The sequence below is a fragment of the Natrix helvetica genome (assembly GCF_964273705.1).
Source record: "Natrix helvetica genome assembly, chromosome: 2".
Lineage (NCBI taxonomy): Eukaryota > Metazoa > Chordata > Lepidosauria > Squamata > Natricidae > Natrix > Natrix helvetica.
In genome coordinates this window covers 184,469,130-184,495,705 of record NC_138552.1, presented here as the reverse complement: position 1 = coordinate 184,495,705, position 26,576 = coordinate 184,469,130, and the positions used below count along the sequence as shown (strand labels likewise).

Genomic DNA, 26,576 nt, shown 5'->3' with positions numbered 1-26,576 from the left:
CCATAGCAGAATAAACCAGATAGCTCCATGAAAGCAGAAAAGGAGCCTGTATATGGTTAAAAAAAATCCTGTGAATTACACGGGATATTGCTAAAATTAAGGGAGAGGAAGATTGTCCATATGGGATTTTTTTTTCTGAAATGGAAAAACACTGGAGAGATGTTTATCAAATGTAAAAGATAAAAATACTCTTGTTTACTTTGAAGTAAATCTCATGGCAATAGCCAGGGCCACTTTAAATTAAAATGAGTTCAAGATACTTACTCTCACTACGTATTCTTACTAGGGGTACCAGATGCAGGCTGAACAAATATAGATGACTGGCAACAAAGAAATAGGACTCAGCTGCAAGTCTTTGCTGCAGTCTAGTGGTTGTCTAGTTTTTGCATCCCACATCTAATTGAATCTTCTTCTTTTTTTTTGAAATGGCAAAGCTTTATCAGTTAAAATGAACAAAACAGCCTCTACAACGGTCAGTCATGTCACACACTCTACAAAAATGAAAAATGATTCAAATTAAAACTGGCTAATGACACATATTGCAACCAGAGTTGGGGACAAGGATTATTCCTTTTGAATACCGTAGCTTCCATTTATATAGCACTTCTCAGTGTAATTCATTGTTATCAGTGATGTTAAGAATGAGTAATAACCTGAAACCTATGTTGTAGTTGAAAACATGTTCACGCTTGTTTGTTCTACTGTATAGTATTTGCACCTGCTCCAATACCAACCCAACGCTGCATACTTATACAAAAATTCCCATATAACGAATTAAAATTCTTTGTGTAGTTTATGTCTGACAAGATCCAGATTGTAATTTATCTTTAGCTAAACTGGACTTTTTTACTGTTCACCTGATACAATAAACAACCATTAGGGTGCTTAAATAAAATTTTGAAAACTTTCCAAGAAGTAAAAACTGGAAAAAAAGAAGGCTAGTAAACAAAGCAATCATCAAGATGTTCTGGCCTTAATCAAAACCCTACAAACCAACATTTACACAAGCACTGAAGTCTCCTTGACTACTGAGACAGATTCACAATCAGAAAGCAAACTTTGTATGAATACTTAATATTTATTGCCAAAATAAGCAAATGAAAAGAGGAATGGAGAAACAGGATGCATCATTCTGTTGATCCTTTTGGCAATTTCAGCTTTCTGTATTTTTAAAAAAAAAGAATTAGCAAAGGAATAATGGGAAAGAAATTGTTTAAAGCTTAATCCAGCCATCTTCAGTCTGATGTTAATCAGATATATTGGCTTGCTTGCACCCCAGTACAATGTTAGACCAAATACATCAGCGAGTCAGTGTAATGTACTAACCAAATGTTACACTCTTTCTCTACCTGTAATATTTAATATTTTATGTTTATGATTTTAATTGTAAGCAGCCCAGAGTTCCTTACAGACTGAGATGGGTGGCATATAAATTTTAAAAATACATACATATATGCATACATGCATGCATACATACATAAATATCAAGTCCCTATCCAATCACAGAATTCACTGGGTGACATTGTGCCACCCTATCCTTACAAGGCCACCCTATTTTTACAATAGTGTTAGCGGGGTTAAAAGAAGGTTTGGGACCCCATATATGTTGTTTTATGCACTGTATAAATGCAATGTAAAAATAAACACATCCATCAGTTAAGAAATAATAAGAATCAATGGAAGCACTGTTAAGCTGGTCAAAGATATACTACATGAATTTGACAGATATACTAATAATTTATCCACTGGATCATGTTGCTGTCTAAAAGTGTCTGTGGCTATCCTTGAGCTTCCCTGAATAGGACTTCGGTCCTGGAAATAGATGGTCTACCTTTCTCTTTCCCTTTTGGATGTGGATCTCATAACTCTGAGGCTGTGAAAAACAAAAAGATACCGCATTTCCCCGAAAATAAGACAGGGCCTTATTTGCTTTTGATCCCCGAAATAATAATAACTTGGCAATATTTTCGGGGGGGTTATTATTATTTTTGAGGTGCAGGAGGTAGTGAGCATGGTCACCTCATGGCTGCTGCTGTGTTGCAATATTTTTGGGAGGGCTTATTTTCGGGGGAGGTCTTATTTTAGCGCATGTGCTCAAAAGCCCGATTGGGCTTATCATCTCAGGAGGTCTTGTTTTCAGGGAAACAGGATAGCTCTTTGCACAGTGAGTAGCAAAAATATTGTGTTTTATTAAAAGTGCTCTGATGATTTTAAATCCTAACAAAATAAAATTTATATTATATTAGGTAATGCAGGCAATTTGATATTATCCTAAAGTGAGAATACAAAATGAAAAAAAAATAGATGGGAAATTTCATTGTATTTATTTTGTACAATGACAATAGAGGTTATAGTACTAGGAAAATCCCATGCAATGAAAATGCTTTGATTGCCTTTGGTGAAATGAAATATGAATGTGATTTTGCTGCCATCTATTGATACATTTGAGCAACACGGGTTTCAATCTTTTAAAATAATAAAGCAGCATAAAATGAAGAAATGAGAAAAATTAAAAGAAACTGGTGCCATAGATAGATAGATAGATAGATAGATAGATAGATAGATAGATAGATAGATAGATAGATAGATACACACACATATATATCTATATCTATATATCTATATATCTATATATCTATATATTTATATCTATATCTATCTATCTATCTATCTATCTATCTATATCTATATCTATCTATCTATCTATCATATATATATATCAGAATCAGATGAAAGAAAGAAATATTGCCTTCATGTGTTTCTTTTATTTTTTTATCTAAGCTATGGTTTCTTTTATCTTGGTTGAATTGTGTTGGCTGAGATCGTGCATAAGTCATAAGCTAATGGCTACCATTTAAAATTCCGAGATTTACACAAGATGCTAAGCTACAAATCAAAACAATATTATGGATTGCCACTCTGGGTTATTATGCCAATGAAAGGTCTCTTTTAGAACTACTGTAATGAAACATGTAACATTAATTCTATGATTATATTTTTACAGGATACAAACATTTTTCCTCCTGGGTCCCATATATATTTAATTTAAAAAGTTACAAGAAGCATGGTAGTAGAATTACTATGACTATGCATTGTATCCCAATATGAAGAGGAAAAGGTGATTTGAATTGCACATCATGCCTGTTGGCATCTTCTCAGATGCAACCCAACTTTTTTCTTCCTGATATCTTGTAGTAGCAACTGTGTAAGCCCAAGAAATGATACAAATTTTTAAATAAAAAGCCTTGTGTGATCACATCTATATGCTTCAAATCATTGTTTTCCTTTAAAGTTTGATTGTGGTACAGCCATATGGATGCAAAACATCTTTGCAGGATTTTTTTTAAAACTAGAGTACTATGGAAGCTAGTATGATTAAAAACAAAGAAGCCTAATACTAGACCTAGATATTATTAAACAAGTAACAGGAAAAAAGTAAGTTACTTCTAAGCTGTTAAAGTAGGCAAGAAAAGAGGGACCAAGAACATTGAATGTAGTATAAATAGAACTTGTATTTCATATATTAGCTAGAATTATTTTGTACAACAAAGGATTTTTTTGTATTCCAGTGGGTGCCTGAAATTCCACTTCAGTTTGGTAGGGAAAAGCCTGACAGATTGAGAAAAGCAATGCTAATGCATCAGCCTAAGGCGGAAGTTGACTCTACACCAACCATACGCTATCTAATCCAGAGCCAGTACTACCATTAGGCACGGTGAAGCAATCAATTTAGGCAGCTCACCCACAATTCTCCAATGAGGTTGAAGATAGTGGCCCATGACCAATGTTAAAATTAGATTCAACTGCCAATCTCGGTTGGCTTTTTTGGGTGGGATTTCAGGAAGGGACAATCTTATCCTTCATCTGAGGCAGCAAATATCTTGGGCTGGCCCTGGTCCAATTGAAATAACTAAACTGTGGTTAAAAGATAAAAGTGGTTGTTTCCTTTCCCCTCCTTCCAAATGTAAATTGGTATAATCTTTTGCTGGGTACTGAAAAGGAAGTAAACAACAATTTGCTTAATTTGACCAAAGGTTCAACAATGCCTCCCAGGAAACTGCTGTCATTATAATTACTTTTATTACCAACCCCAGGAATACAATACTATTGTTTTTCCGCTATGAAGAAATCCAGTATGGGTATTATTCCACATGCTGTTTATATCTGTATTTAACTCTGATTAATTTCAGTCTATTGTACACCTAGGAAAGGTTAAAAAACCTATAATAACTGAAGGAAACAAAACCTCTTCTTCCATATGTTTCAGCAATAACAAAACAGATATCTGCTTTGTGCATACGCAAAAAGTTTTTCATTTAGTACCCACCCATCCATCCTGCTTCCCTACCAAACAATGCCATTTCACTATTGTTGTATTTACTAGCAGTTTTATTTATAAAGGAAAATAAGTTACAGGCAGACCAAAATAAAATGGATTCGTTCGTACATACAGACACAACCCTACAGAGTTATGGAAAACTAAAAAGATTTCTGTAGCATAATGAATGTAAGTTTATTTATGGCATGAGCTTTCTTGGGCATCATCAAATGAATAGGTTGGTTAAAGAAAAATAAATTACATAAGCAGTTGTTGGTTGACTCAGTTACACTCAGAATTCTACAAAGAAAAAATTCACATCACTTTGCCCATATAGAGCAGAGGTGGGTAATTTGATAATGTTCTGAATTTTACTTCCATATTTTCCACTGCCATGCTGTGACTCATGCAAGCTGATGTTAAAAAAAATATTCATGGCATCATGTCAACATTCTGTTATAAACCTTTGGAGGTTTAATTAATTTATCAGTAGGGTTTATAGGCTGCTGCAATCATTGTGGATACAGCACATCAGATATTGATTGATAACAGTAAAAATATTAGATACTACCAATTGCAAAATACCCCAGGCATCAGTCAGGTCTTCTATAAAGTTATAAAATCATACATGTGAGGGGCAATCTATTCTCAGGGAGGTTGGGAGGGGATCCTACAGGTCCATAAAAGAAAGGACATGCAAGTCTTCTCTTCCTGATCTTAACTGATAGACCAAAATCCCTTGGAGAAGGAAGTTCTGAAGATCCACACCTCCTAAGCAGGGCTGTTTTAACACATGAGCCAGATGGGCACTTGCCCGTAGCCTTGAGCATAGGGGCCCCATACTAATCTGTGGATGTTAACCCTTCGATGCACCTTGTATCATATAAATACAGCAACATATTCATTACATTTTACTGCATTTTTTTATTAATACTAACATGCAAATATATATTTAATTTTATCAACCATTTACATTTTTATTCCTGTGAGTAGTTGTCATAGGGCTCCCAGTATACAGCTTTGCCCGTGGCCCATAATGTTGTTAAGACGGCCCTGCTCCTAAGCCATGACCAGCTTTGAAAGCCAATCAGATTCTTGAATTATACTTGGAAACCAGTGGCCAACCAGGGACGTGCGGTCAGGGGAGGCAGGGGAGGCAGAGCCGCACCGCTCTCATCATGAAAAATTTTTTAAAGGGGGGGGAAGGGAAAAGGCGCTGAGGAGCCTTGTGCACATGTGGTCGGGAATGGGAGCGCTCCGTGGTCCCCTTCATGTTGACTCAGGAGTCAGGAAGGAGGAGACTCCTGAGTCAACATGAAGGGAATCACGGAGCGTGAGCCGCGGTCCCACAGAGCGCGCTCTGCGATCCCCTTCATGTTGACTTAGGAAGGCGGGGAATGGGACGTGCGGAGGAGGGAGGCTGGAGGGATCGCGGAGAAGGGATCGCGGAGCGTGAGCCGCGGTCCCACGGAGCACGCTCCGCGGTCCCCTTCATGTTGACTTAGGAAGGCGGGGAATGGAACGTGCGCAGGAGGGAGGCTGACGTGGTCCCATTGCCCTCCTTCCTGAGTCAACATGAAGGGGACCGGGGCTCACGCTGATGACGTCACCAGCCTCACCAGCCATAAAGCTCACCGCACGTCACTGTGGCCAACAAGTACAACGGTTTTAACAGTGGTAAACTGACTGATACCCATACCTGCCAAATCCCAGCATTCTAGGCTAGGTGATGTTTATGAGTGCTCTTCATCAACAGAAAGCATAGTATTAATTAAAATAGGCTCATACTAATCCAAGGCGTGAGTGATCCAGGAATCCAGGAAAGGTAGCCTCTGATGCAAGATGCACCTGGGCAGAGGATCTCCTTAGCCATACCTCAACAAGGAGGACATAAAACAGTGTTTCTCAACTTTAAAATTTGTGCACTTCAATTTCATGCTGGCTGGGCAAGTCTGGGAACTGAAATCTTAAATTTGCTAAAGTTGAGAAACACTGCTCTAGTAGGATCCCTAGCGTATGAAATGATTCTTCCTGAGGAAGCAGTTCGGTCCAGAACTGAAGTTAGAATACTGTATATTTATGTTGATGTTAAATGGGAAGGAAAAAAGAAGTGAAACTTATTCCCTACTGTGGAATATTCCTAATCTTTTCTCCTCTCTCTGACGGGAATCAACTATTCAGGAAGCAGGAAGATCACTGAAGTGGGAATCTACCAATAACTGATCACTGCTGGCCATAGGACCTTGCAACACAGTAGAGTTTACACACCATAGCTGAATGTTGAATTGCACCAGAACATCTATTATTTTCCCCTATGAGAAGTGTGGTCAAACAACCTCCCAACTGATTTACAATGCAACCTCTAAAAGGGTGACTCCTGACCACAATAAAATTTTTAATAAAAAACAAAAGAGAGTTAAAATTGCCCCCAAATTGCTATAAAATCAATATACACTATATCGTACTGCATAGTAAAAATTTTTACACTTTATACAATTATAACATCCTGAACCAGGCCAACCTCCTGTTTAAGAAGGAATATTGAGGTTGACATAGAATAACACTGTTGGAAGAAATGTCGCTCTGGGTTCGGCTCCAAGTGGGGAAAAAGACACTGGAGACATGGAGGCTGCTTGGAAAGATGGTTTTAATGGTGGACAGGACCACATGGCTTGAGTCCTGAACAGAAAAGGTGATCACATGCTTCAATGTTGGTGGAGAAAAAGAGAAGGAAGAGAAGCTGAGTCCCTGGTTTTATGCCCTCTCTGACCTTTGATCTTGAGCTTGTCTTCTGATTAGTTGTCAGACTTCCATGAGGCCATGCAGGAGCAACTCTCTAGGCTGTGTTTTGAATCCAGATTTGGTTGAGTTCAGATGCCATGTGGTCAGTTGAGTAAAGGCTTACAATTATCATGCCTTCATTCCCATCCCCCTGGAGCTGAAGAGGAGAACTCTGTTATTATGTAAAGGGACTGGCTCAGGCTTTAATGGCTCATGGACAAAAGGTGGGGCCAGGAAGCTGCAGGGAGTTACCTTGTCTTTTTGAAACACGTTTCTTTTCACATCCAGAGAAATATTCTGCCTTTTCAATATTCCCTAGGATATTTCATTTTTCTGTGAGAGAGCTGGGTGATAAACTTCCTGCAATACCATTTGATATATTCTAGCACCAGATTAGAAATAGGAGATTGTGAATTGCAGTTCTGCCTTGGGCATGTTGGAAGAAATATTCGGCTCCGAGTGAGGAAAAAGACACTGGAGACATGGAGGCTGCTTGGAAAGATGGTTTAATGGTGGACAGGACCACGTGGCCTGAGTCCTGAACAGAAAAGGTGTTGGTGGAGAAGAAGAGAAGAGCACAAGAAGGGTTTTTTATAATCTGTTCGGCCCCACCTCTCCGTTTCCTGTTCCTGTGTAAGAAATGTATTCTGATTGGTTGTCAGACTCCCAGGGGGCCAAGTTTGAGTTTCCAGATGCCATGTGGTGAGTTGGGTAAAGGGCTAATACTATCATACCTTAATCCCATCACTCTGGAGCTGAAGGAGAGAACTCTTTATTATGTAGAATAGACTGGCTTGGGCATCTTAATGGGCCATTAAAAAAAGTGGGGGCTATTAAAAGTGAATCTGTTTCCTGCCTAAAAACATGTTTCTCCATTTCTGATCCAGGGAAATGTAATATTCTGCCTTTTCAATATTTCCTAGGATATTTCATTTTTCTAGGAGAGGGGTGGGTGCTAACTTCCTACAGGCATGAAAGGCGGTTGGGTGACTTTGAGCCAGTCGTTCTGACAGTCCATGAAGCGATGCCCAGTCGGTCAATACTTGATCCAAACACTAAATCAACACTCGCTTGGTCCGAACAATGAGCGACCCTATCTGCTCTTGTGACTGAAGTGGAAAACCCCACCCACCACCACCACCTTGGGTTGAAGCAGCATTCCCCTGCAAGTGTGGAAACCGAGCCTACTTTCAAGGTTAATGACGGTTTATAAGCCAATTTTCTGGCTTCGCTAATCACACCAAAGCTTAAACCACAAGGGCTGGTTTGTGTAACACGCTCGGCTAACCTGTGGCAAAGTACTAGGTAGGTGGATCAGGTATGGTGCGAACCAAGCCTCGATGCAAACCACGCATACGGGCGAAGCGCCACCCGGCGCAACCGGTCCAAACAGCTTCCTTCGCTTTGGGGCCGCTTGCGAGGCTCTCAATTCGCCCTTGGCTGGGCAAATCCTTTCCCGGCCGAGGCGGAGACAGAGGCCAGCCTGGCTCCGGTGGCTTGCTGTAGGGGGAGCCATGCGGCGGTTTGAGTCTCCTCGCCTCGCTTCTCTTGCCTTTTGCCGGAGGTGGAAACTCCTCGTTGGGGATGGGAGGGTCTAGCGGCTTGTGCAGAGCTTGCACGCCCGTCTCCGGCTGAAGAAGCGCGGCGCTTTCCTCTGCCCTGATCTGCCTGGATCCACCTCTTCCTTCTTCCCGCCCCTTTGCTATCCTCACCGCCGAGGCGCTTGTCGGCTTCTCCGGCTTTTCCCTCACCAGCATGCAGGTTTTCCAGTACCCCGAGGTGTTCCGCGACGAGACCTCCGTGAGTACCAGCGTCTCTGCCCCGCCGCTGCCTTTCTTGTCCCGCTTTCTCCCGTACGAGCCTCTCTCCCGCTCCCGGCTTCCTGCTCTTAACGCTTTCGAGTGGCTCTCGCTCTCTCTGTCTGTCTTTCTGTCTCTCTCTTTCTCTCAAGGTTCATTACCGGAGGGATATTTTACAGGTATTCCTCAGTTTACGACCACAATTGAGCCCAAAATATATGTTGCTAAGTGAGACATTTGCTAAGTGAATATTGCCCCATTTTACGACTTTCATTAAGCGAATCTCTTAACATTTGTACAGTGAATCGTTGCAGGCGTTGAATTATTAAGGCAATTGTCAAACGAATCTGGTTTCCCCCTGCTTTGTCAGCAGGTTGCAAAAAGAGATCACATGACCCTGGGACACCGCCAGCGTCATAAATGTGAGTCAGTTGTCAGACATCCAAATGTAAATCACGTGACCATGGGAATGCTGCAATTGTCATAAGTATGAAGATTGGATCATAAGTCACTTTTTTCAGTGCCGTTGTAACTTCGAGTAGTCACTAAGTAAACTGTTCTAAGACGAGGATTACCTGCAGTTCAAAACTGTCCCCCCCCTCTGCATTTGGATAATTAAGATCTTAAAAGAACATTTGACAAACACCTGGACTAGTTGTGCACTTCAACAAGCGCCTAGATCAGTTGTGCAATCCTCTGAGGGTTTCTAACACCCTGAGTTTTGAGGGAGAGGGATATCAACGAGTGGGGTCCCTATATTCTCTGGTTACACCAATTACTGAAAGCAGAGACATTCCCACCAGCGCTTACTTTGATCTGGCTGCTCATTCATGCTACCTTGGAGGCTGCTTATTATAAGGTAAGGGTAATTCAGTGCCTGACCTTGGAAGTTTAGTGTTGGCACATCTTCGCCAAACCCAAGCCTTACATTAACACGAAACCTGTTGTTCAAGAAGAGAAACATTTGTCTGCCAATTTAGATGGCAGCTATAACCATGGGCTTGTTCATAGCAAGTGGGTTGATTTACTTGAGGCTGTTCCTCAGGTACTTTTTCTGCAACATATTAATTCTCTATATCATGACGTTCCAAGAGAAAGTGAAGATGGATAACATTGTTTTCCAGCAGAGAGACAAATCTACAATATCTTTTGTTTCCTCCTCGCAACAGGTGTATTCAAGCTTGATCCCTATGGGCATTTCTGTATAGATTTCATGGGTGAATTCTTAATTGGAAGCTGAAAAAATTAAGTTTGAGAATGGGAGAAAATGGGCAGCATTTCGCACTTTAGCAGCTCTGCAGCTCTGCTGTCTGTATTCCTGAGTAGATTCCCAACATCTGCAATGTGTCAAAAAAAATTCTGCATGAGTACAGTTACACAGACATTAAACTCTGATAAAGTAATTGAAATATATTTGGAGGTTCCTCTTTCTGCTCTGTTGTGAGACTGAAATTTTTTTCTTCTGCTTTTTATACCCTCTGACACTGAAGTAAATCTATTCATATTTCAAAATCAATCTTACATCTTCATTTTATTAACTAATGATTGGCAAAACTTCAATTATTGGTCTTAGGCCTCTCATCCATCCATCCATCCATCCTATGTGTCAGCACCTGAATTCAGCTCCATATAATATTCAGATCTATGTAATATCTGCCCTATAATCAGGCCTTCCTTTAGCATTTACAAATGATTTGAAATAGCTGTTCATACCCCAGTGATTTTAGAGTTATGCAAATTTGGCATCATAAGGAAAATCACTAGTTTCTTGAATGTATCCTTGTCAGCACCTCCCTTTTCCAATTTATCTAATTTAATTTGCTTATTTTCTGGGAGAAAGTTCTGACTCTTTTATATGTTTAATACCTTCTCTGGTGCCAATTGTATTTTTGAAGAGGGGGATGATTGTGATAAATGTAGAATGGGATGGCATATTAAGTGCCATTAAGTTTGAAGAAGTCTGTTAGAACCAGAACTTAGCGTGGCATTTACATCTGGTTTCTGGCAAAATAAACACCTTGCCATTGTGGACAATGAGTTCATTTCATGACTGCAGATGTGCTTAGTGACCATGCTGATTTGCTTAATGGCTGTTGCAAAAAATGTTGTAAAAAGAGGTCAGTCTCATGATGACCTGCTTAATGATCAGCATGACTTACAACCGTAAATCTGGACTTAATTACAGTTGTAAGTCAAGGACTACCTGTAGTGATCATAGGTTCTTGAGAACAGAAATCTTGATTGCCTTTTTTGTTAATACATTAGTATTAACCTCACAAATCAATTAGTAAACAACGCTGGATCTCTGGTAAAGCTTTTCTTCCTGTGTGTATGTGAGTTTGTGTCTGTGTATAAATATACTCTCTGTCTGCAATTCAGTGCTGACTGATGTAAGTGTATTTTCCATCGAACTACATATGCTTCCTTTCTGAATAAAATTGCTCTGGATTGAATAGAAAGACTGCAATCTTGTGTACCTATTGCCAGGAGACAAGCAGGTTATCTTCGATAAAGAAACAAGCAGAGAAAGGATAGCAATCTGAAGCATGACATCAGTGGTGGTTTCACTGATGTCATGGAAAAGGATTCCAAGTCTTTGTAATTAGGTTTATTCTCTGGTCAAACAATTACTTTTGCTGAGAGATCATCTTGATAAAGAGATCTGAATTCCTTTGCTGAATATGTGCTAACCCTGTTTTTCTTCTTTTGGGATTACTTTGAAGGATGGCGGATTCAGTGCTTCAGAAGGATATAAGTGACTGACATAGACTTAACTGTAAATATAAGCCAGCTAACCTGCCAGCCGGCTATGTACCATATTAAACTAGATTTTAGAGTATCTATTTATTGAGTATCTAGGGATGTGGTGGCTCAATGGCTAAGATGCTGCGCTTGCCGATCAGAAGGTCGGCAGTTTGGCGGTTCAAATAACGGAGTGAGCTCCCATTACTTGCCCCAGCTTTTGCCAACCTAGCAGTTTGAAAGCACATAAAAATGCAAGTGAAAAATAGGGACCACCTTTGGTGGGAAGGTAACAGCGTTCCATGCACCTTCTGCATTTAGTCATGCTGGCCACACGACCATGGAGATGTCTTCGGATGGCGCTGGCTCTTCAGCTTTGAAACAGAGATGAGCACTGTCCCCTAGAGTTGGGAACGACTAGCATATATGTGCAAGGGGAACCTTCAACTTTACCTTATTTATTGAGTGCATATGTAGACATCGTACTATTTTCTTTTGAAGGAAATAATGTGAGGAGTTAAAATTGTAAGCTCTTCAAAAAAAATAAAGGGAGAAAAAAATAAAACTAAAGAAGCAAAATTAAAAACTACATCATCTCCTTTAATGTTACCACTTTTGCCATTTTCTCTATGAAATACAGCTAGGTGCATTAGTGTATTAGGTTCCAGTTCATTATCTTTGTTGCATCATACAGCCTATCTAGTTCTTGGTGCAAATGATTTGGGTTTGCATCCAATACAGCACCATAAAATAAAAGTAAATTCATATCTCCAAGCAACATAGTTCTAATGTCATTGCAAGCATTCCTTATTCATTTATCCATAAATAGATCAAGCAATAAAGGGAAAATCACACACCCTTGATTTTCTTCCTGCTCAATATTGAATCATTAGTTAAGGATTCTATAAATTTCTTGTGCATGCTTTGCTTCCATCATATAATATTCTTGCCATTTTCAGCAACCAACCAGGATTTGGTTGTATGTATGTATGTATGTATGTATGTATGTATGTATGTATGTATGTATGTATGTATTTCAAAATGACTAAATTTATTACACATTTTTTCTAAATTAGCAAATAAACTACTGTACTTTCTTAACATTTGTGTGGTCCTTACTGACTTGCTGAAGAACAAACATCAGGTCCAGACACACACTAACTGGCATAAAGCTGCTGTGGCACTTGACAAATTTTGTTCGTTGTCGTATTTCATTTCCTTCTCGTTCAAATTCTATCAATAATTTTCCAGATGTATGCAACACCTTGTAGCTTTTGCACTCTCTCTTGCTACTTTTCCATTTGAAAGAATGCTGTCGTCATTTCTCTATACGAAAAGGCATAGTTGATGTCTCCAGGAATATCTTAAACAAGTAATACCATCACTTTCTAAATGAACCACATCTATATTTTAATATATCCATAGCTGAGTAAATATATGTTGCCATATTTCAACATTGGCATAGCTTTTATGACTTCCTTTTCATTTTTTTCTGGGTCACTTACATTGTGAACAGTTTCAATTCAATGTAATTCAGGGGTGAAATCAACGTACCTTTGCTACCGTTTCACAAATGTGAGCGCACACAAAATTGCAAAAGTCATATCTTTGCTAACAAAATATAGTGATCTATATTTTTGGAGAATTTTAGTCCACTCTCCATCCTGTATGTCTTTTCTTCCTATCAGTGTGCAGTTGAGACAAATGGCATTATACCATAGACTTCTGTAATAGGATCACAAACGGCTACATTCAATCCTTAATATTGGAGCTCAAGTTATAAATAATTGATTAAATGATTATTTGGAAGAAGCTATTGCTCTGCAATCAGAGAGGTGGATAAAATTATTTACCTTCTCTACCTGCATTACCTTGTTTCCAGAAAAATAACTTTTTAAATTCCATATAACAAATTCTAATATTAGAGAACAGTAGATTATTTTTTTACCCATCTCTGTTTGTTTTTTCCCCTAAAGGTAGATGACTATCATGGCTGCAAAATATGTGACCCTTATAATTGGCTTGAAGATCCTGACAGTGAACAAACAAAAGTAAGCATGAACAATAACTTTGCATCTGAAATCTCTATGTAAAGCTATGTGAATTTTCTATATCAAAAGCCATTTAAAAAGGTACATGAGAAGGATTTGAAGTTCAATCCTGGCATTTTTAGGCAGGACTAAGAGAACAATTATGGAAAGTCATTTCAAATCACCATACACAATTATGAATAAAAATGGATCAGTAGTTTAGTCCTTTTGATTTCTGGTATAAAAAATTTAAAAAAAATTGAAGGATTGCTGCTAGTTAAATGATAAGCCCATACTTGGTTCCCATAATTATTGGACTAAGGAATTCTATACTTTCATTATAGTTGTACAGCAATTGCTGTATTGCCTTGGGTTTATGGAATAAGAAAAGCAGTAGCATATTAAATGGCACTGTGCCCCAAATTCAGTTCAATTCAATTCTTAATAGAGCTAGAAGGGACCATGGAGATCTTCTAGTCCAACCACCTGCTCAAGCAGGAGACCCTATACCATTTCAGACAAGTGGCTATCCAGTCTCTTCTTAAAAATCCCCAGTGATGAAGCACCCACAACTTCTGAAGGCTGGTTAATTGTTCTCACTGTTAGGGAGTTTCTCCTTAATACCAGATTGCTTCTCTCCTTGATTAAATCCCCAATTTATTATATGAAGGACTTCCCCTGTTAGGAATTGAAGGTGCACACTACTGCAGACTGATAAGGAAATGGGAATAACAAGCTAAATAATATATCCTACAAAACCCAACCAATACGATCAGTGGAAGGAATGGTAGAAATAGAATCCAAAATATATGGAAGTCACTAAATTGCCTAATTGATGGTTTTTGTTCTTTTTTTCTCTCTCTCTCTCTTTAGTATTTGGTGAAATAACAAAAGAAGGAAAATTTCAATTTTAAACTTGCCTTTTCTTCCCCAGTTGGCTGCTTTTCATTAAAGAAACACCAAGCAGTGTTGCTTTTCCCATATACATGTCTATTTTCACCTTTAAACTAGCATCCAGCACAAATTCATTTGTTACAAGGCCCTTTTAAAGTCAGTGAGTCTTCTCGGTAAATATTCATAGGAATCTGCTGAAAACTCAATTGAATGCAACAAAACTTACTTAGAAATCAATTAAGCTGTCCAAAAATTAATACATGGCTTTATTGTCCTCATTATCTGTTTTTTTTTTCACTAAAAAGAACACCTGGGTGAAATGATGCATGAAACTGTATAAGTTATACCTCTGTTCACAAAAGCAGTAATTAATTTTTGCAATCTGCTTTGCAATTAAAGTGGATTAAATTTATCTTCTTACACAAATGTGCTTAACATAGGTCAAGTACGTTGTAGCTGTTACAGTTCAGGTTTTTTTTTAAAAAAAAGTTACAATAAAGCTACTTGAATTCATATTTGTGTTATTTCCCGTTCCAGGTTAGACATAATGTATGCAGAGAGAAAAGGAGTTTTCAAGAATCTTTACATAAGATTAAACAAATACAGTAGGCAGTGGGTGTGTACAAGTGCACACATGATACAGAGAAAGCCCCAAATACCTGGAGAGTTTGCATGCAGTCCTCCTTTCAAGTGGCCAGAATCAAATGCAGTGGGTGAAAGTATAATCAGGTTATACTGCGAAGGTCTAAGTGCCGTAGATAGATTGGCAGCTGGCCCTCAATCAGAACTGCAGAGTTTCGGGATACGAAAGGATTAGTTTCAAGTGCATAGAATCATGATGTACACATAATCCTCAATTATTGTAATCAGGCTGGATTTTCCACTGCTAAGTGATGCATTCACTATCCAAAAACAAGACAGGTTTAATTAATAAATAAAAATAAAATGTGACATCACATGACCGCCCTACTCTGCAACAGAAATCCAAGGCTTTCAGTTGCTTTTGTTTAAGTGAAATAGTCACAGGTCCTTAAGTGAGGATATCACATAGACACCATTTGTGATCTCATAATGGCTTCCCATAAAGTTAATTTGTAGGAACCAGCAAAGATCACACCTGTGGGATGCTGCAGTGCTGTAATTGCAAGTGGGGTACTGGTGAACATTGAGGCTGATGTAAGTGTGAGGATTATAGCAATAGCACTTAGACTTATATACCACTTCACAGTGCTTTACAACCCTTCCTAAGTGGTTTACAGAGTCAGCCTATTGCCCCCAACAATCTGGGTCCTCAGTTTACCAACCTCGGAAGGGTGGAAAGATGAGTCAACCTTGAGCCTGGTGGGATTCGAACAGCCAAATTGCAAGCAGCCGGCAGTTAGCAGAAGTAGTCTGCAATACTGCATTCTAACCACTGAGCAACCACAGCTCTTAATAAATAGCAGTATAAGTAGCTATTGCTTGTTCAGCACCATTGGACATTCAACAGGTTGCCAAATGAGTGATTGGTAAGTGAGGACCACCTCTAGAGACAACCCAGTGAAGGTTAAGAATGCTCTTGCATCACTGTTCTCCTCATCGGAGCACATGGCACGTTCACACCTGGGTGGATGCTCAGCTCCTGTTCTTCATCCTCTGATTGCAGGTGCGGCTGCTACCGATGGCTGCTAGTCATATCATACTCAGGTGCTTGAATGCTCACAACTTCCTTAGCTAAACCTGTCTGGCACTCCCAAAACAGGCTCTTTGGTGTCAGAATTTTCTGAGTCAGGGCTGACTTAATTCTTAAGTTAATAATATCACTTTACACTAATTTGCTCATTCTGGGCATGTTCATCAGCACGCCCACAAAATATAAAGTAAATATATAAATGTAAAAATATAGTCTGTTTCAAAAAAGATGCTTGGAGTCCTTTCATTGATTCCCTCGGTGTTTAAGAAAGTTGTATGGTGTGGCACTTGAAAAAAACCAAAATGTAGAGTTGTCAATGAAAAATGATGGGCTTTTTTTTTTTTTGGCCAAAGCCTATTCATCTTACAGCAAAAAAAGTGCCACCTTATTTTTACATTGAAAAAAAAACATGATAGATATTGAGAAAACTAGATAGGTTTTTCCAGTGTCCAGAAAACTAGTCGACCAATTTAGTTTGGATATTTTTTTTAAAATACAATTTAGTTTGGATACTATTAGGCTTTATGCCTAGTGGAATTTTTCTGCTTTTTGATAATGTGAAATATAATCTTCCTAAAATAATTGATGAGTTGCATTTTATTTTAGTTTTGAGGTGAAATTATACACAATCAGCACATAACTTTTCTTTTGCTATTCAAATCAACATATATGTTTGTCTAATTGGATATATTGTGTTACTTTTTCCTTAGGCATTTGTAGAAGCCCAAAATAAAATAACTGTGCCCTTCCTTGAACAATGCAGCGTCCGGGGGCTATTTAAAGAGCGAATGACTGAACTATATGACTATCCCAAGTATAGTTGCCATTTCAAGAAAGGGAAAAGGTATGTCAAGACTTTGCCCATGTCAGCAAGCAATTGATTTGATTCATAGGCAGAATTGTTGCTGGTAATGCTGAGGATTGTGGTTGATGTGTCATATGTTCACTGAGTCTCAATACAGTAATAGTTATGTCTATGGTGTGTTTGCCTTTATTATTATTATTATTTACTGGGATAATGTTGGTATCTAGATTTGGCTTTACTTAAAATTAAGAACAGCATCACACATGTCTTCTAGGTATTTTCACTTTTATAATTCTGGACTTCAAAACCAACGAGTATTATATGTGCAAGATTCTTTGGATACTGATGGCAGAGTATTTCTTGATCCTAATAAGCTTTCAGATGATGGCACTGTGGCTTTACGAGGTCAGTATAACAGGTTTCCTTTGAGTTATGAATAAAGATTTCACAAATCACAACACATGCATATGTGGACATCCTAAAAAAATTAACTTCCGTGCATCTAAAGAACATCCAGGTTTGATGTGTTTTATCTGCTGCTGGTGTAGTAAAGAAATAGTGTGGCTTTTAACTATGATTGTTTAAAATTCTGAGACTTGTATGACCAACACATCTGGAGAGACACCAACTTCAAAAAATTGAAACAGAACAATGATCTAAAAGAAAATATCACTGATATGATTTGTAAATAACCTGCAGGTTTTGCATTCAGTGAAGATGGGGAATATTTTGCATATGGCTTGAGTTCCAGTGGATCAGACTGGGTAACGATTAAATTTATGAAGGTGGACAATGCTGAAGAACTTCCAGACACATTGGAAATGGTAAAATTCAGTTGTATGGCTTGGACACATGATGGCAGAGGCATGTTCTACAATTCCTACCCCAAAAGCGACGGCAAAAGTGATGGTGAGTGGCACGCAATAAAGGTTTGCATAGGAATCTAGCTTAACCTACAGCATCTGGGTCCTGTATCTCAGGGGTCTCCAAACAGGTAGCAGTCTGTGGCCTGTTAAGAACCGGGCCGCACAATTGGAGGTGAGCGGTGGGCGAACGAATGAAGCTTCATAGGTACCTGCAGCCGCTTCCCAGTGCTAGCATCACTGCCTCAGCACCACCTCAGATCATCAGGCATTAGATTCTCAGAGGAGCACAAATACTTCTGTAAACTGCACATGTATGGATCTAGGTTGCACACTCGTCCTCCCTCTCACACACAGGGATCTCTGGAAAAATTGTCTTCCATGAAACCAGTTTGGGGACCTCTGCTGTATCTAGTTCAAGACAGGTTTCTGAACTTCAAGGGTAACTCCGAGAGCCTGCTTGCCTAATGCCTCTCTCCCTCCCTCCCTGGGCTGCCTTCCCTTCCAGTGCTTTAGCCTCCTTGACTCCGATGGTTTTTCATTCTGCCTGACTATCTTTGCTAACAAGTCTTGGTTTCCTGAAACCACTGAGATTTTAAGTTACAGCCAAAATGATGTTTCACTTCCCTAACAAATAAATAAGTAAGTGAAAGAAATACGCCAGCTTACTTTTAAATAAAAGAAATAATTTAGAGATATTATATTTAAGTAGGTAATTATCCCTGTAGACAAGAAAAAACCTTTTGGCAAGTAGGGCTAGTATTTCCAGCAATTTGATAAATATTATGAATTACATAATTTGCTACCTTTCCAGTTGAACAACTTTTATTCTGTAGGAATTGCAAATTCTTATCATTGATGTTTTTGAAGAACAACTTGCATACATGTAATCAAATATGCTGTTTCCCCCAGGCACTGAAACATCAACCAATTTGCACCAGAAACTATACTATCATGTCCTGGGAACCGACCAGTCAAAAGATGTTTTATGTGCCGAATTTCCTCATGAGCCAAAATGGATGGGTGGAGTTGAGGTATGACGCAGTCTTTGAACGATTCTCTTAGAATATTGGTAGACAATAAAATAAAATAAACTGTATTTAGACAACCAGCTGTTGTTTGTCAAATACATTAGCTCTGTTTCTTGTTTCTTTTGTGTTAGTCAAATATGATGTAAATAATTCTGAATGGAAGGTTAATAGTATATAGACCACTTTGATAGCTTCTATATATTTTCCCTGCAATTGCCAAACACCAGAATCTGAATGCTCTTAAAAGCAATAATAATAATTGTTATTATGTGTATTTAGCTCTCATCAGCCAGCCATACCCTTACTGGGAATTGAACCTGGGCAATAAGGGTATGGCTAGCTGATGAGAGCTAAATAGTTTGAAATAGATCTATACTAGTCTCCCTTTATTTATTTATCAGCACAAATGCAACACATGCAAATGCAACACAAATGTAACAAAGGCAACATATATATCAGTGGTGGGTTTCAAAAAATTTTAGAACCTATTCTGTAGGTGTGGCCTGTTTTGTGGGAGTGGCTTGGCGATTGTGTGACCGGATAGGCGTGGCCAACTTGGAAAATGTGGTGAAACTCACTTAACAACAATTTTGCTTAGTAACCAAAATGTTGGGCTCAGTTGTGGTCATAAGTTCTCTTTCTTTCTTTCCTTCATTTGTTCCTTCCTTCCTTTTGTCTCTCTCTCCCTTTTCCTTTCTTTCTTTCATCTCTCTCTCTCCCACTTTCTTTTTTTCTTTCTTTCTTTTTTCTTCCTTCCTTCCTTTCTTTCTCTTTCCTTCTTTCTCTTTTTCTTTCTGTCTTTGTCTCTCTCTTTTTTCTCTCCCTCCTTTCCTTCCTTCCTTCCTTCCTTTCTTGTATGTATATCTCCCACTTCCTTCCTTCCTTCCTTCCTTCCTCCCTTCCTTCCTTCTTTCCTTCCTTCCTTTCTTTCTTTCTCTCTCTCACCTCTCTCTCTCACACAAACACATCCCTTCCAATTATATTCGTAGGTATATTCTATGAACTAAAACCAATGCCTGATAAATGGCATTCTGTGTCCTACAAGCCAATTCACAGAGCTCACAATTCAGCCTCTTACTGCGCTGGGCATTAACCGAATATGGTTAGTCGTCCTGTTATCTCTTGGCCTTGGTTCCCGCCTTTTTAGCAGTGCAGCAGAGAGGGCTTTTTTTCTTTTTGACGAAGCCAGATTTCTCTGCCACTCAGCGGTTGACCTGGTGGGTGTCCGAAGGTGTTGGGCACGCCACAGAAGGCACCTATGTCATACACAAACACACACACACACACCACTTGCCGCAATGCAAGGTGCATGTGTAAGGGGGACTGGATCAGCTGGGAGGCTGGCAAAGAAGCCTCTATTTTTTCGCTGCCGCAGCTCGCAAAACTCATAACCAACACTCATTCCCTCGCCGCTTTCCCAGCCAGTCACCCAGCTAGGCAGGACAGAAAGGGCTGCAGCCGGCGGGCCACAGGGGTGGTGGTGGTGAGCGGTAAGTGAAGAGAGACTCGGCTAGTATCACTACCTCCTTTTTTTGTGAGCGGCAGCGGAGAAATAGAGGCTTCTTTTTTGCCAGCTTCCCAGCTGATCCAGTCCCCCTTACATATGCAAGGTTTGTGTGTGTGTGAGACAGAGAGAGAGAGAGAGAGACCTGGTTTCCAATGGGGGGGGGGAAATCCATGCAGAGGGAGGAAAAATGCATTGATTCCCCCCCCCCCAATGGAAACCAGGCAGCTGTGAAAGAGAAGGGATCTCGCACCATATGGGCTATCCCCCAACAGCCGAATCCTCCCCTCCTGTTCCTTCTTCAACTGTTGGGGGATAGTCCACCTGGTGCGCACTGCCCCCTTCTCTTTGACAGCCGCCTGGTTTCCAATAGGGGGGGGGAGAGAAATCCATGTGTTTTTCCTCTCTCTCTAACGAATGGGTTCCCCCCCCCCATTGGAAAGCAGGACACTGTCAAAGAGAAAGGAGTGCGCACCACATGGGCTATCCCCCAACACCGAATCCTCCCCTCCTGTTCCTTCTTCGGTTGTTGGAGGATAGCCCACATGGTGCACACTGCTTCCTTCTCTTTGACAGCCGCCTGGTTTCCAATGTGTGGAGGGAGAAATCCATGCGTTTTTCCTCTCCCTCTAATGCATGGATTTCTCCCCCCCCCCCAAATTGGAAACGAGGCGGCTGTCAAAGCAAGGGAGTGCACCCCGCATGGCTTGTTCAAACAGAAGAATTAACTGGAGGGGAGTTGGCTGTTTAAAAAGCCCCACGTGGAACTCCTCTCCTGTTTCTTCTTTTGCTCCTTGAACAGCCATGTGGGGCGCGCTGCCTTGTCTTTCACAGCCGCCTCGTTTCCAATTGGGAGGGATCCATGGAGAGGGACAGAAAAGATGGATTTCTTCCCCACCCCAATTGGAAACGAGTTGGCTGTCAAAGCAAGGGGCCACCCCGTGCTTTGCTGGGCAAGTCTGGGGAGGTGCTTTGCTGGCGGCCAGGCCACACCACGGAAGCTATTGCCGCCCTGCCGCCCTGTGCTTTACTGGGCAAGTCTGGGGACCTTGCGAGGTCCCCAAACTTGCCAAAGATGCTAGCCACGTCGCGTAATCTCCTGCCACCATCCCTACCCCCGCGCCATACTTTCTGGTGGCCAGGCATCTTAGGCAAGTCTGGGGACAGGTGGGGGGGAGCAAGCGAGCAGCGACCGGAGGGATGGGGGGAACGAGCGACAGGGCCAGTGCCGTTCCCAGGGCCCAGAAGTTACTTCCAGGTCCAGTCACCAACCAGTTCGTGCGGACCGATGAAGACCGGCAGAAACCCACCACTGATATATAGCTGAATAGAATGAGATGCACAGGAGACTGAACATATTAGGAATTTTAAGTATCTTGCTGTAATATTCCAGGTTGTACGTTCATCAATAGATCACATAGTTCTACATGCTCTTAGAAGTTCTTGACAGATTAAAAAATTATTCTGAGTAATTCTGCCATGTTACAATTTTGCTATCAGATCTCTAGTTCAGTTAATCTGTGATTGACAAATGGACTATCCCAATTACGTGTAACTGTTAGCCTATGTTCCTTGAAAATCTCTAAATCATAACCAAAATTATGTTTGGGAGTCCATGCAGAGGTTTATTGCTTTCAGAGCAGTTTTGTTGGCTGAGAGATGTATACTTCCAAGTATAGTTTTAATATAGTTTTAAACATGTTTTAAATCAAATGTAAATTATTAAATTCTTAGGGATTTGCTGTCTGAGAGAATGGGAATATCTTTAGTGTCTTCTGGTTAGGTATTCAGCTCCCCAAAATATTATCAATTATGAAAAAAAATATTGAAGAGTGATGTCTCATTTTGCTAAATTTATTAAATTTGATGTAATAACAGGAGCTTGCACAGCAATGGTATATATTTATGTGAAGGAATTAATAACTTTTGATTATAAAGTTGCAGGTGGTTCCTACGCTTGCAGCCTTAGCTGTTAATTAAAGGCACTTGCTTTGGCATTCTGTCAGACCTGATTATTTGTTCTCTTCCTGACACATTTTGACTACTAATATTGGAAGAATGGTTGCTAACTCCACATAAGATGTGTGATGTTAAGTACACTCTTAGGATGTTTGAAAACCTTTGCTTACTGTGTCCCAGATGAGGATAAACATTGGAATAGATGCCCATATTAATTGAAGTAAAAAGAAATTGCCCCAGGAGCTCCTATTTTATTGGTTAAGTTGAATAGCATACTATATGTAAAAGGGGAAATAAACAAAACTATGGATAAATATTATGAATTTAATAAACTTTTGAAATAATTAAGAAAATGAATCACCTAAAATCCCTTTCAAAACCAGCTTGACATAACTTTTAATGCATCAGGCCAGAAACCTGGAAACCATAAATTTTAGTCCCATCTTTATCTAGTCATTCTGTCTTGGCCTTAGTGAGGGGGCAGTGGCAAACCACTTCTGAAAAACCCTGCCAAGAAAACTGTAGGGATTTGCCCTAGAGGCAATCTTGGAATCAGGCTCATGTGAAAAGAGGAGGAAAAAATACATTGCATTTCAATTAATCTCTCCTTCCTTCCAATCTGTGCCTTTTTAGATTCCCATGAAATGTAATGTTTTCATACGTAAAATGAAAGTTTTAAAGCCATAGTCAGTTATGAACATCACTGAATGACTCTGTGACTATCACTGGCTTACATATCAGCCAGGGATTTGGCTTAGCATGCGCCACAATGCTAACCATCATCTCTTAGTTTAGTCTAACTCGCAGGATTGTTATAGGATAAAAAGAAATTACGGTTAGGAAACAGCCACATTCACTGTCTTGATTTCCTTGTTGGAAAGAATAAAATAGCCTAACAATTTACCTTTTGTAATGCTTTTCTCTTTTTAAAAGTTTATAAATAAGGGCAAAGGTTCCTAAACAGCTATTGGCTCAGCAGCTGGCAACACCAGTCTTGTTTAGGTTCAGAAGTTAAGCAGAATAGAGTCAGTCAGAACTTGAATGGAGGACTACAGTATTGGGATTCCAAAAAGCTGATTAGATTGGAAAGTTGAAAAGAACAGTCTGGAACAAGACTTTGTCAAACTATTTATGGTGCAGTCAGCAACACTAAGATTATGTGTTCATGAAGATCAGCCCAGTTGAACTCGCCTTTACACTTTTAACTGAACTCTGCTCCTCAATATCTTTTCCTCATCTACTGTATATCAGTTCTAGCTAGAAGCAAATAAATATATTTGCTTGGAAATAGAAATGACTTTGAGATACTTCCCAGAAGGTGGCGCTAGTAAATGGTATGAATCAACTGAAGCAAAAAGCCATGATGATTTTAAATGGACTTGTCTTATACTTGCTATTGTTGTGAAGATCAACTTATTGGACAAATATGATATATAAAATTGGAATGATTAGATTACTCTATAAATATTTCTTCCTCTAACCGGGTCCCTCTTCAAGTAACTCAAGAAAAGCATCCAATTTTCAATATATGTGTTTTTCTTAAATCTTTTTTATTTTAAAAGCCTTATTTCTTTATCTAGAAGCATTTATCATAAAGCACAAAGGAATAGTTTGGGTGGATCTTTCTTTTCAATAAAGTAATCCAGATAGAGCTAATGTAATGAGATTATAAAGCACTTAAGAACAGTAGTGGTTGAAATCTCAAGGATGGATTGTACAGTAACAGGAGACGTGATGCATTAGATTTTCATTAATGTTTTGAATTCTGGAGAGTAAAAAACAGGCAGACTGGTTATCTCCTCAGGCAATCTTCCAGAAGAGGAAATAGAACAGTTGTGCTGGAACGTAAAACCTCACACATGCCTTCTTGGACCAGTTGAATTGTAGCACTGTCAAGATAACAGGATGGATGAGAAATCAGCCTAAAGAAGGCATGGAAGCTAGACAGGGTAACAGCAGATAAAGGAAGTAGTCAGGATCAGTGGACTAAAATCTTTGGAAGTGAACCAAGTATTGGGAAAATTAAGATGAGGAAAACAAGATATGGAACATGTATTTATTTATAATATTTATAGGCTAACCCTGTTTCAATCTCTGGGTAGAGAGTCTGAAACCAACATAATATTACATTGAAAAAAACTAAACAGCAGATCAAAACCCTCATTCTGGGCTTAAGATCCACTAAAGAAGAATGGTCTTAAGCCCCTTCCAAAATGCCAGAAGATCAGATGCCATGTATATTTCTGAGGGGAAGATGTTTCATGGAACAATGGCTGTGACAAAAAAAAAAAAAAAAAAAACCTGACTTCTGATCTACACTTGGGGCCTGAATCCTTAGCAAGCCTTCTTTAGATGATTGGGTAAATAGAATCATATTTAGTAGGACTCCACATACAAGGCTAGAGACTTACAAAATTTTTGTTTTGGATCTTATTGTAGAATAGGCTCAAAGAAAGAAAATGGGACAGTACTAAGCTGACTTTGGTTGATCTCAAAACAATGCTAAGCAGGATTAGCCGTAGTTAGGATTTTGATGGAAAATCAATAGAAAAAATCCTAGTGTCCTATTTTTTCCCTCAGTGTTTTTAATTTAAATGTAATTTAATTTAATTTTCTAGAATAGGCCTAGTTTTGAACAGAAGACCAGTTTGTAAACTTGAATGTGTCCCGGAAGAGAGGGGGATGGGCATTTTAATTAAAAGAACCTGCATATCAACAGAATAATTTTGCCCTTTGATTGTTCCTGTTCATTTAAACCCAGAGCCTTTTATGCACAGAAAATTCAGTTGCTATCCTATCTACCTGCAGTTCAGAATATATGTGGAGCTGTACTTGGATGATGGAATATCTCGAGGTTCATTTTTGAGCCTGTACCTTATCATCACAGATTTTGTAAAACTATTTGCTAATTATCTTTGCTTCCTATTAGCATTGAGTGGTGCTTAAAAGTTTGGAAACCTATATGATCGAAAGCATAATCTCTTCTCTCTCAAGTCCTAAAAGATAAACCGCCCAGAGTCATTCTATGAGGCAGATGGACCACTTCTAAATATATGTTAAATAAATAAATAAATAGAACTAGATGAGTTACAAATATTACATAATAAATAAATAAAACCCATTAAACAAATGAGTCATAAATATTACATATATTTATTTATTTGCTGGAGGAAATGATCTAAATTCAAACCTTTAAGCAACACTAGAGGTACATTGATGACAACAAAAAGGAACTTCATTAAAAATGTATCTAGTTATGAATTTTATAACTTTGGCAGAATATATGTACCAAGTTAGAAATAGGGAGCCTTTTGTTTTCCATTTAAAATTTGGCTCTGAAGACTGAAGGTCCTGATTATGTCCTGACTAAATAATGTCCTGATATTACTGATGAGGCAACCTGAAAATTTCTTCCCATTTTTATTTTAACTCTTTTTTCTTTAATAAAAGAAAAAGAAAAAAAACTGTGCAGCTGGAAATTGATACAGGTAGTTCTTGATTTATGAGCACAATTCCCTAAATTTCTATTGCTAAGCGAGACAGTTGAGTTTTGCCCCATTTTACAATCTGTCTTGCCACAATTCTTAAGCAAATCACTGCAACTGTTAAGTTAGAAATATAGTTGTAATGTGAATCTGGCTTTCTCATTGGCCTTGCTTGTCAGAAGGTTGCAAAGGGTGATCACATGATCCCAGGATGCTACAGTTGTCATAAATATGACTCCAGTTGACAAGTGTCTGAATGGCCCATGTGACCAAGGGAAAGTTGCAATAGTCATATGTGTGAAAAATGGTTATAACTCACTTTTTTTAGTGGCTTTGTAACTTTGAAAAGTCACTAAATGAAAGGTTGTAAGTCAAGGACTACCTGTAATGTGCAGGCAAGTTTTGGCAATGCATCCTTGGGATGACCTCAAAAATTCATCCCATAAGTGAAAGTTTTCCCAACCCTATAGTCAGGGAATGCAAGAATGTGGAACAAATGCCATTGCTTCTCACTATTCAAACAAGTGAGGTGGAGGAGGGTGTCTGCTAAAGCAGGGGTCCCCAATCTTTTGGACCTCAGGGACCACTAAATTCATAATTTTAAATCCCATGGACCACTAATATGATCTCCCTAATGACTGGCTGGGTGGGCATGGCTAGGTGGTCAGGTAACTGGATGGGTGTACCCAACTT

The 26,576-nt window shown here is 39.2% G+C and overlaps 1 protein-coding gene across 3 annotated transcripts in view; it reads left to right on the top strand.

The window, feature by feature from the left end:
- The first annotated feature begins 7,744 nt into the window (after window positions 1–7,744).
- PREP (prolyl endopeptidase) overlaps window positions 7,745–26,576 on the top strand; it is a 62,895-nt gene continuing 44,063 nt past the window's right edge. Inside the window, exons 1-6 of one of the 3 annotated variants that reach the window (XM_081941704.1) lie at window positions 7,745–7,801; window positions 13,617–13,691; window positions 16,947–17,080; window positions 17,316–17,446; window positions 17,741–17,950; window positions 18,817–18,938. In XM_081941704.1, coding sequence (XP_081797830.1) covers window positions 17,025–17,080; window positions 17,316–17,446; window positions 17,741–17,950; window positions 18,817–18,938 — 519 coding nt within the window. In that variant the 5' untranslated portion in view covers window positions 7,745–7,801; window positions 13,617–13,691; window positions 16,947–17,024. Of the gene's footprint in view, window positions 7,802–8,389; window positions 8,409–8,670; window positions 8,900–13,616; window positions 13,692–16,946; window positions 17,081–17,315; window positions 17,447–17,740; window positions 17,951–18,816; window positions 18,939–26,576 lie in introns of those variants that run through there. The other 2 variants (XM_081941705.1, XM_081941703.1) reach the window with 2 other exon arrangements.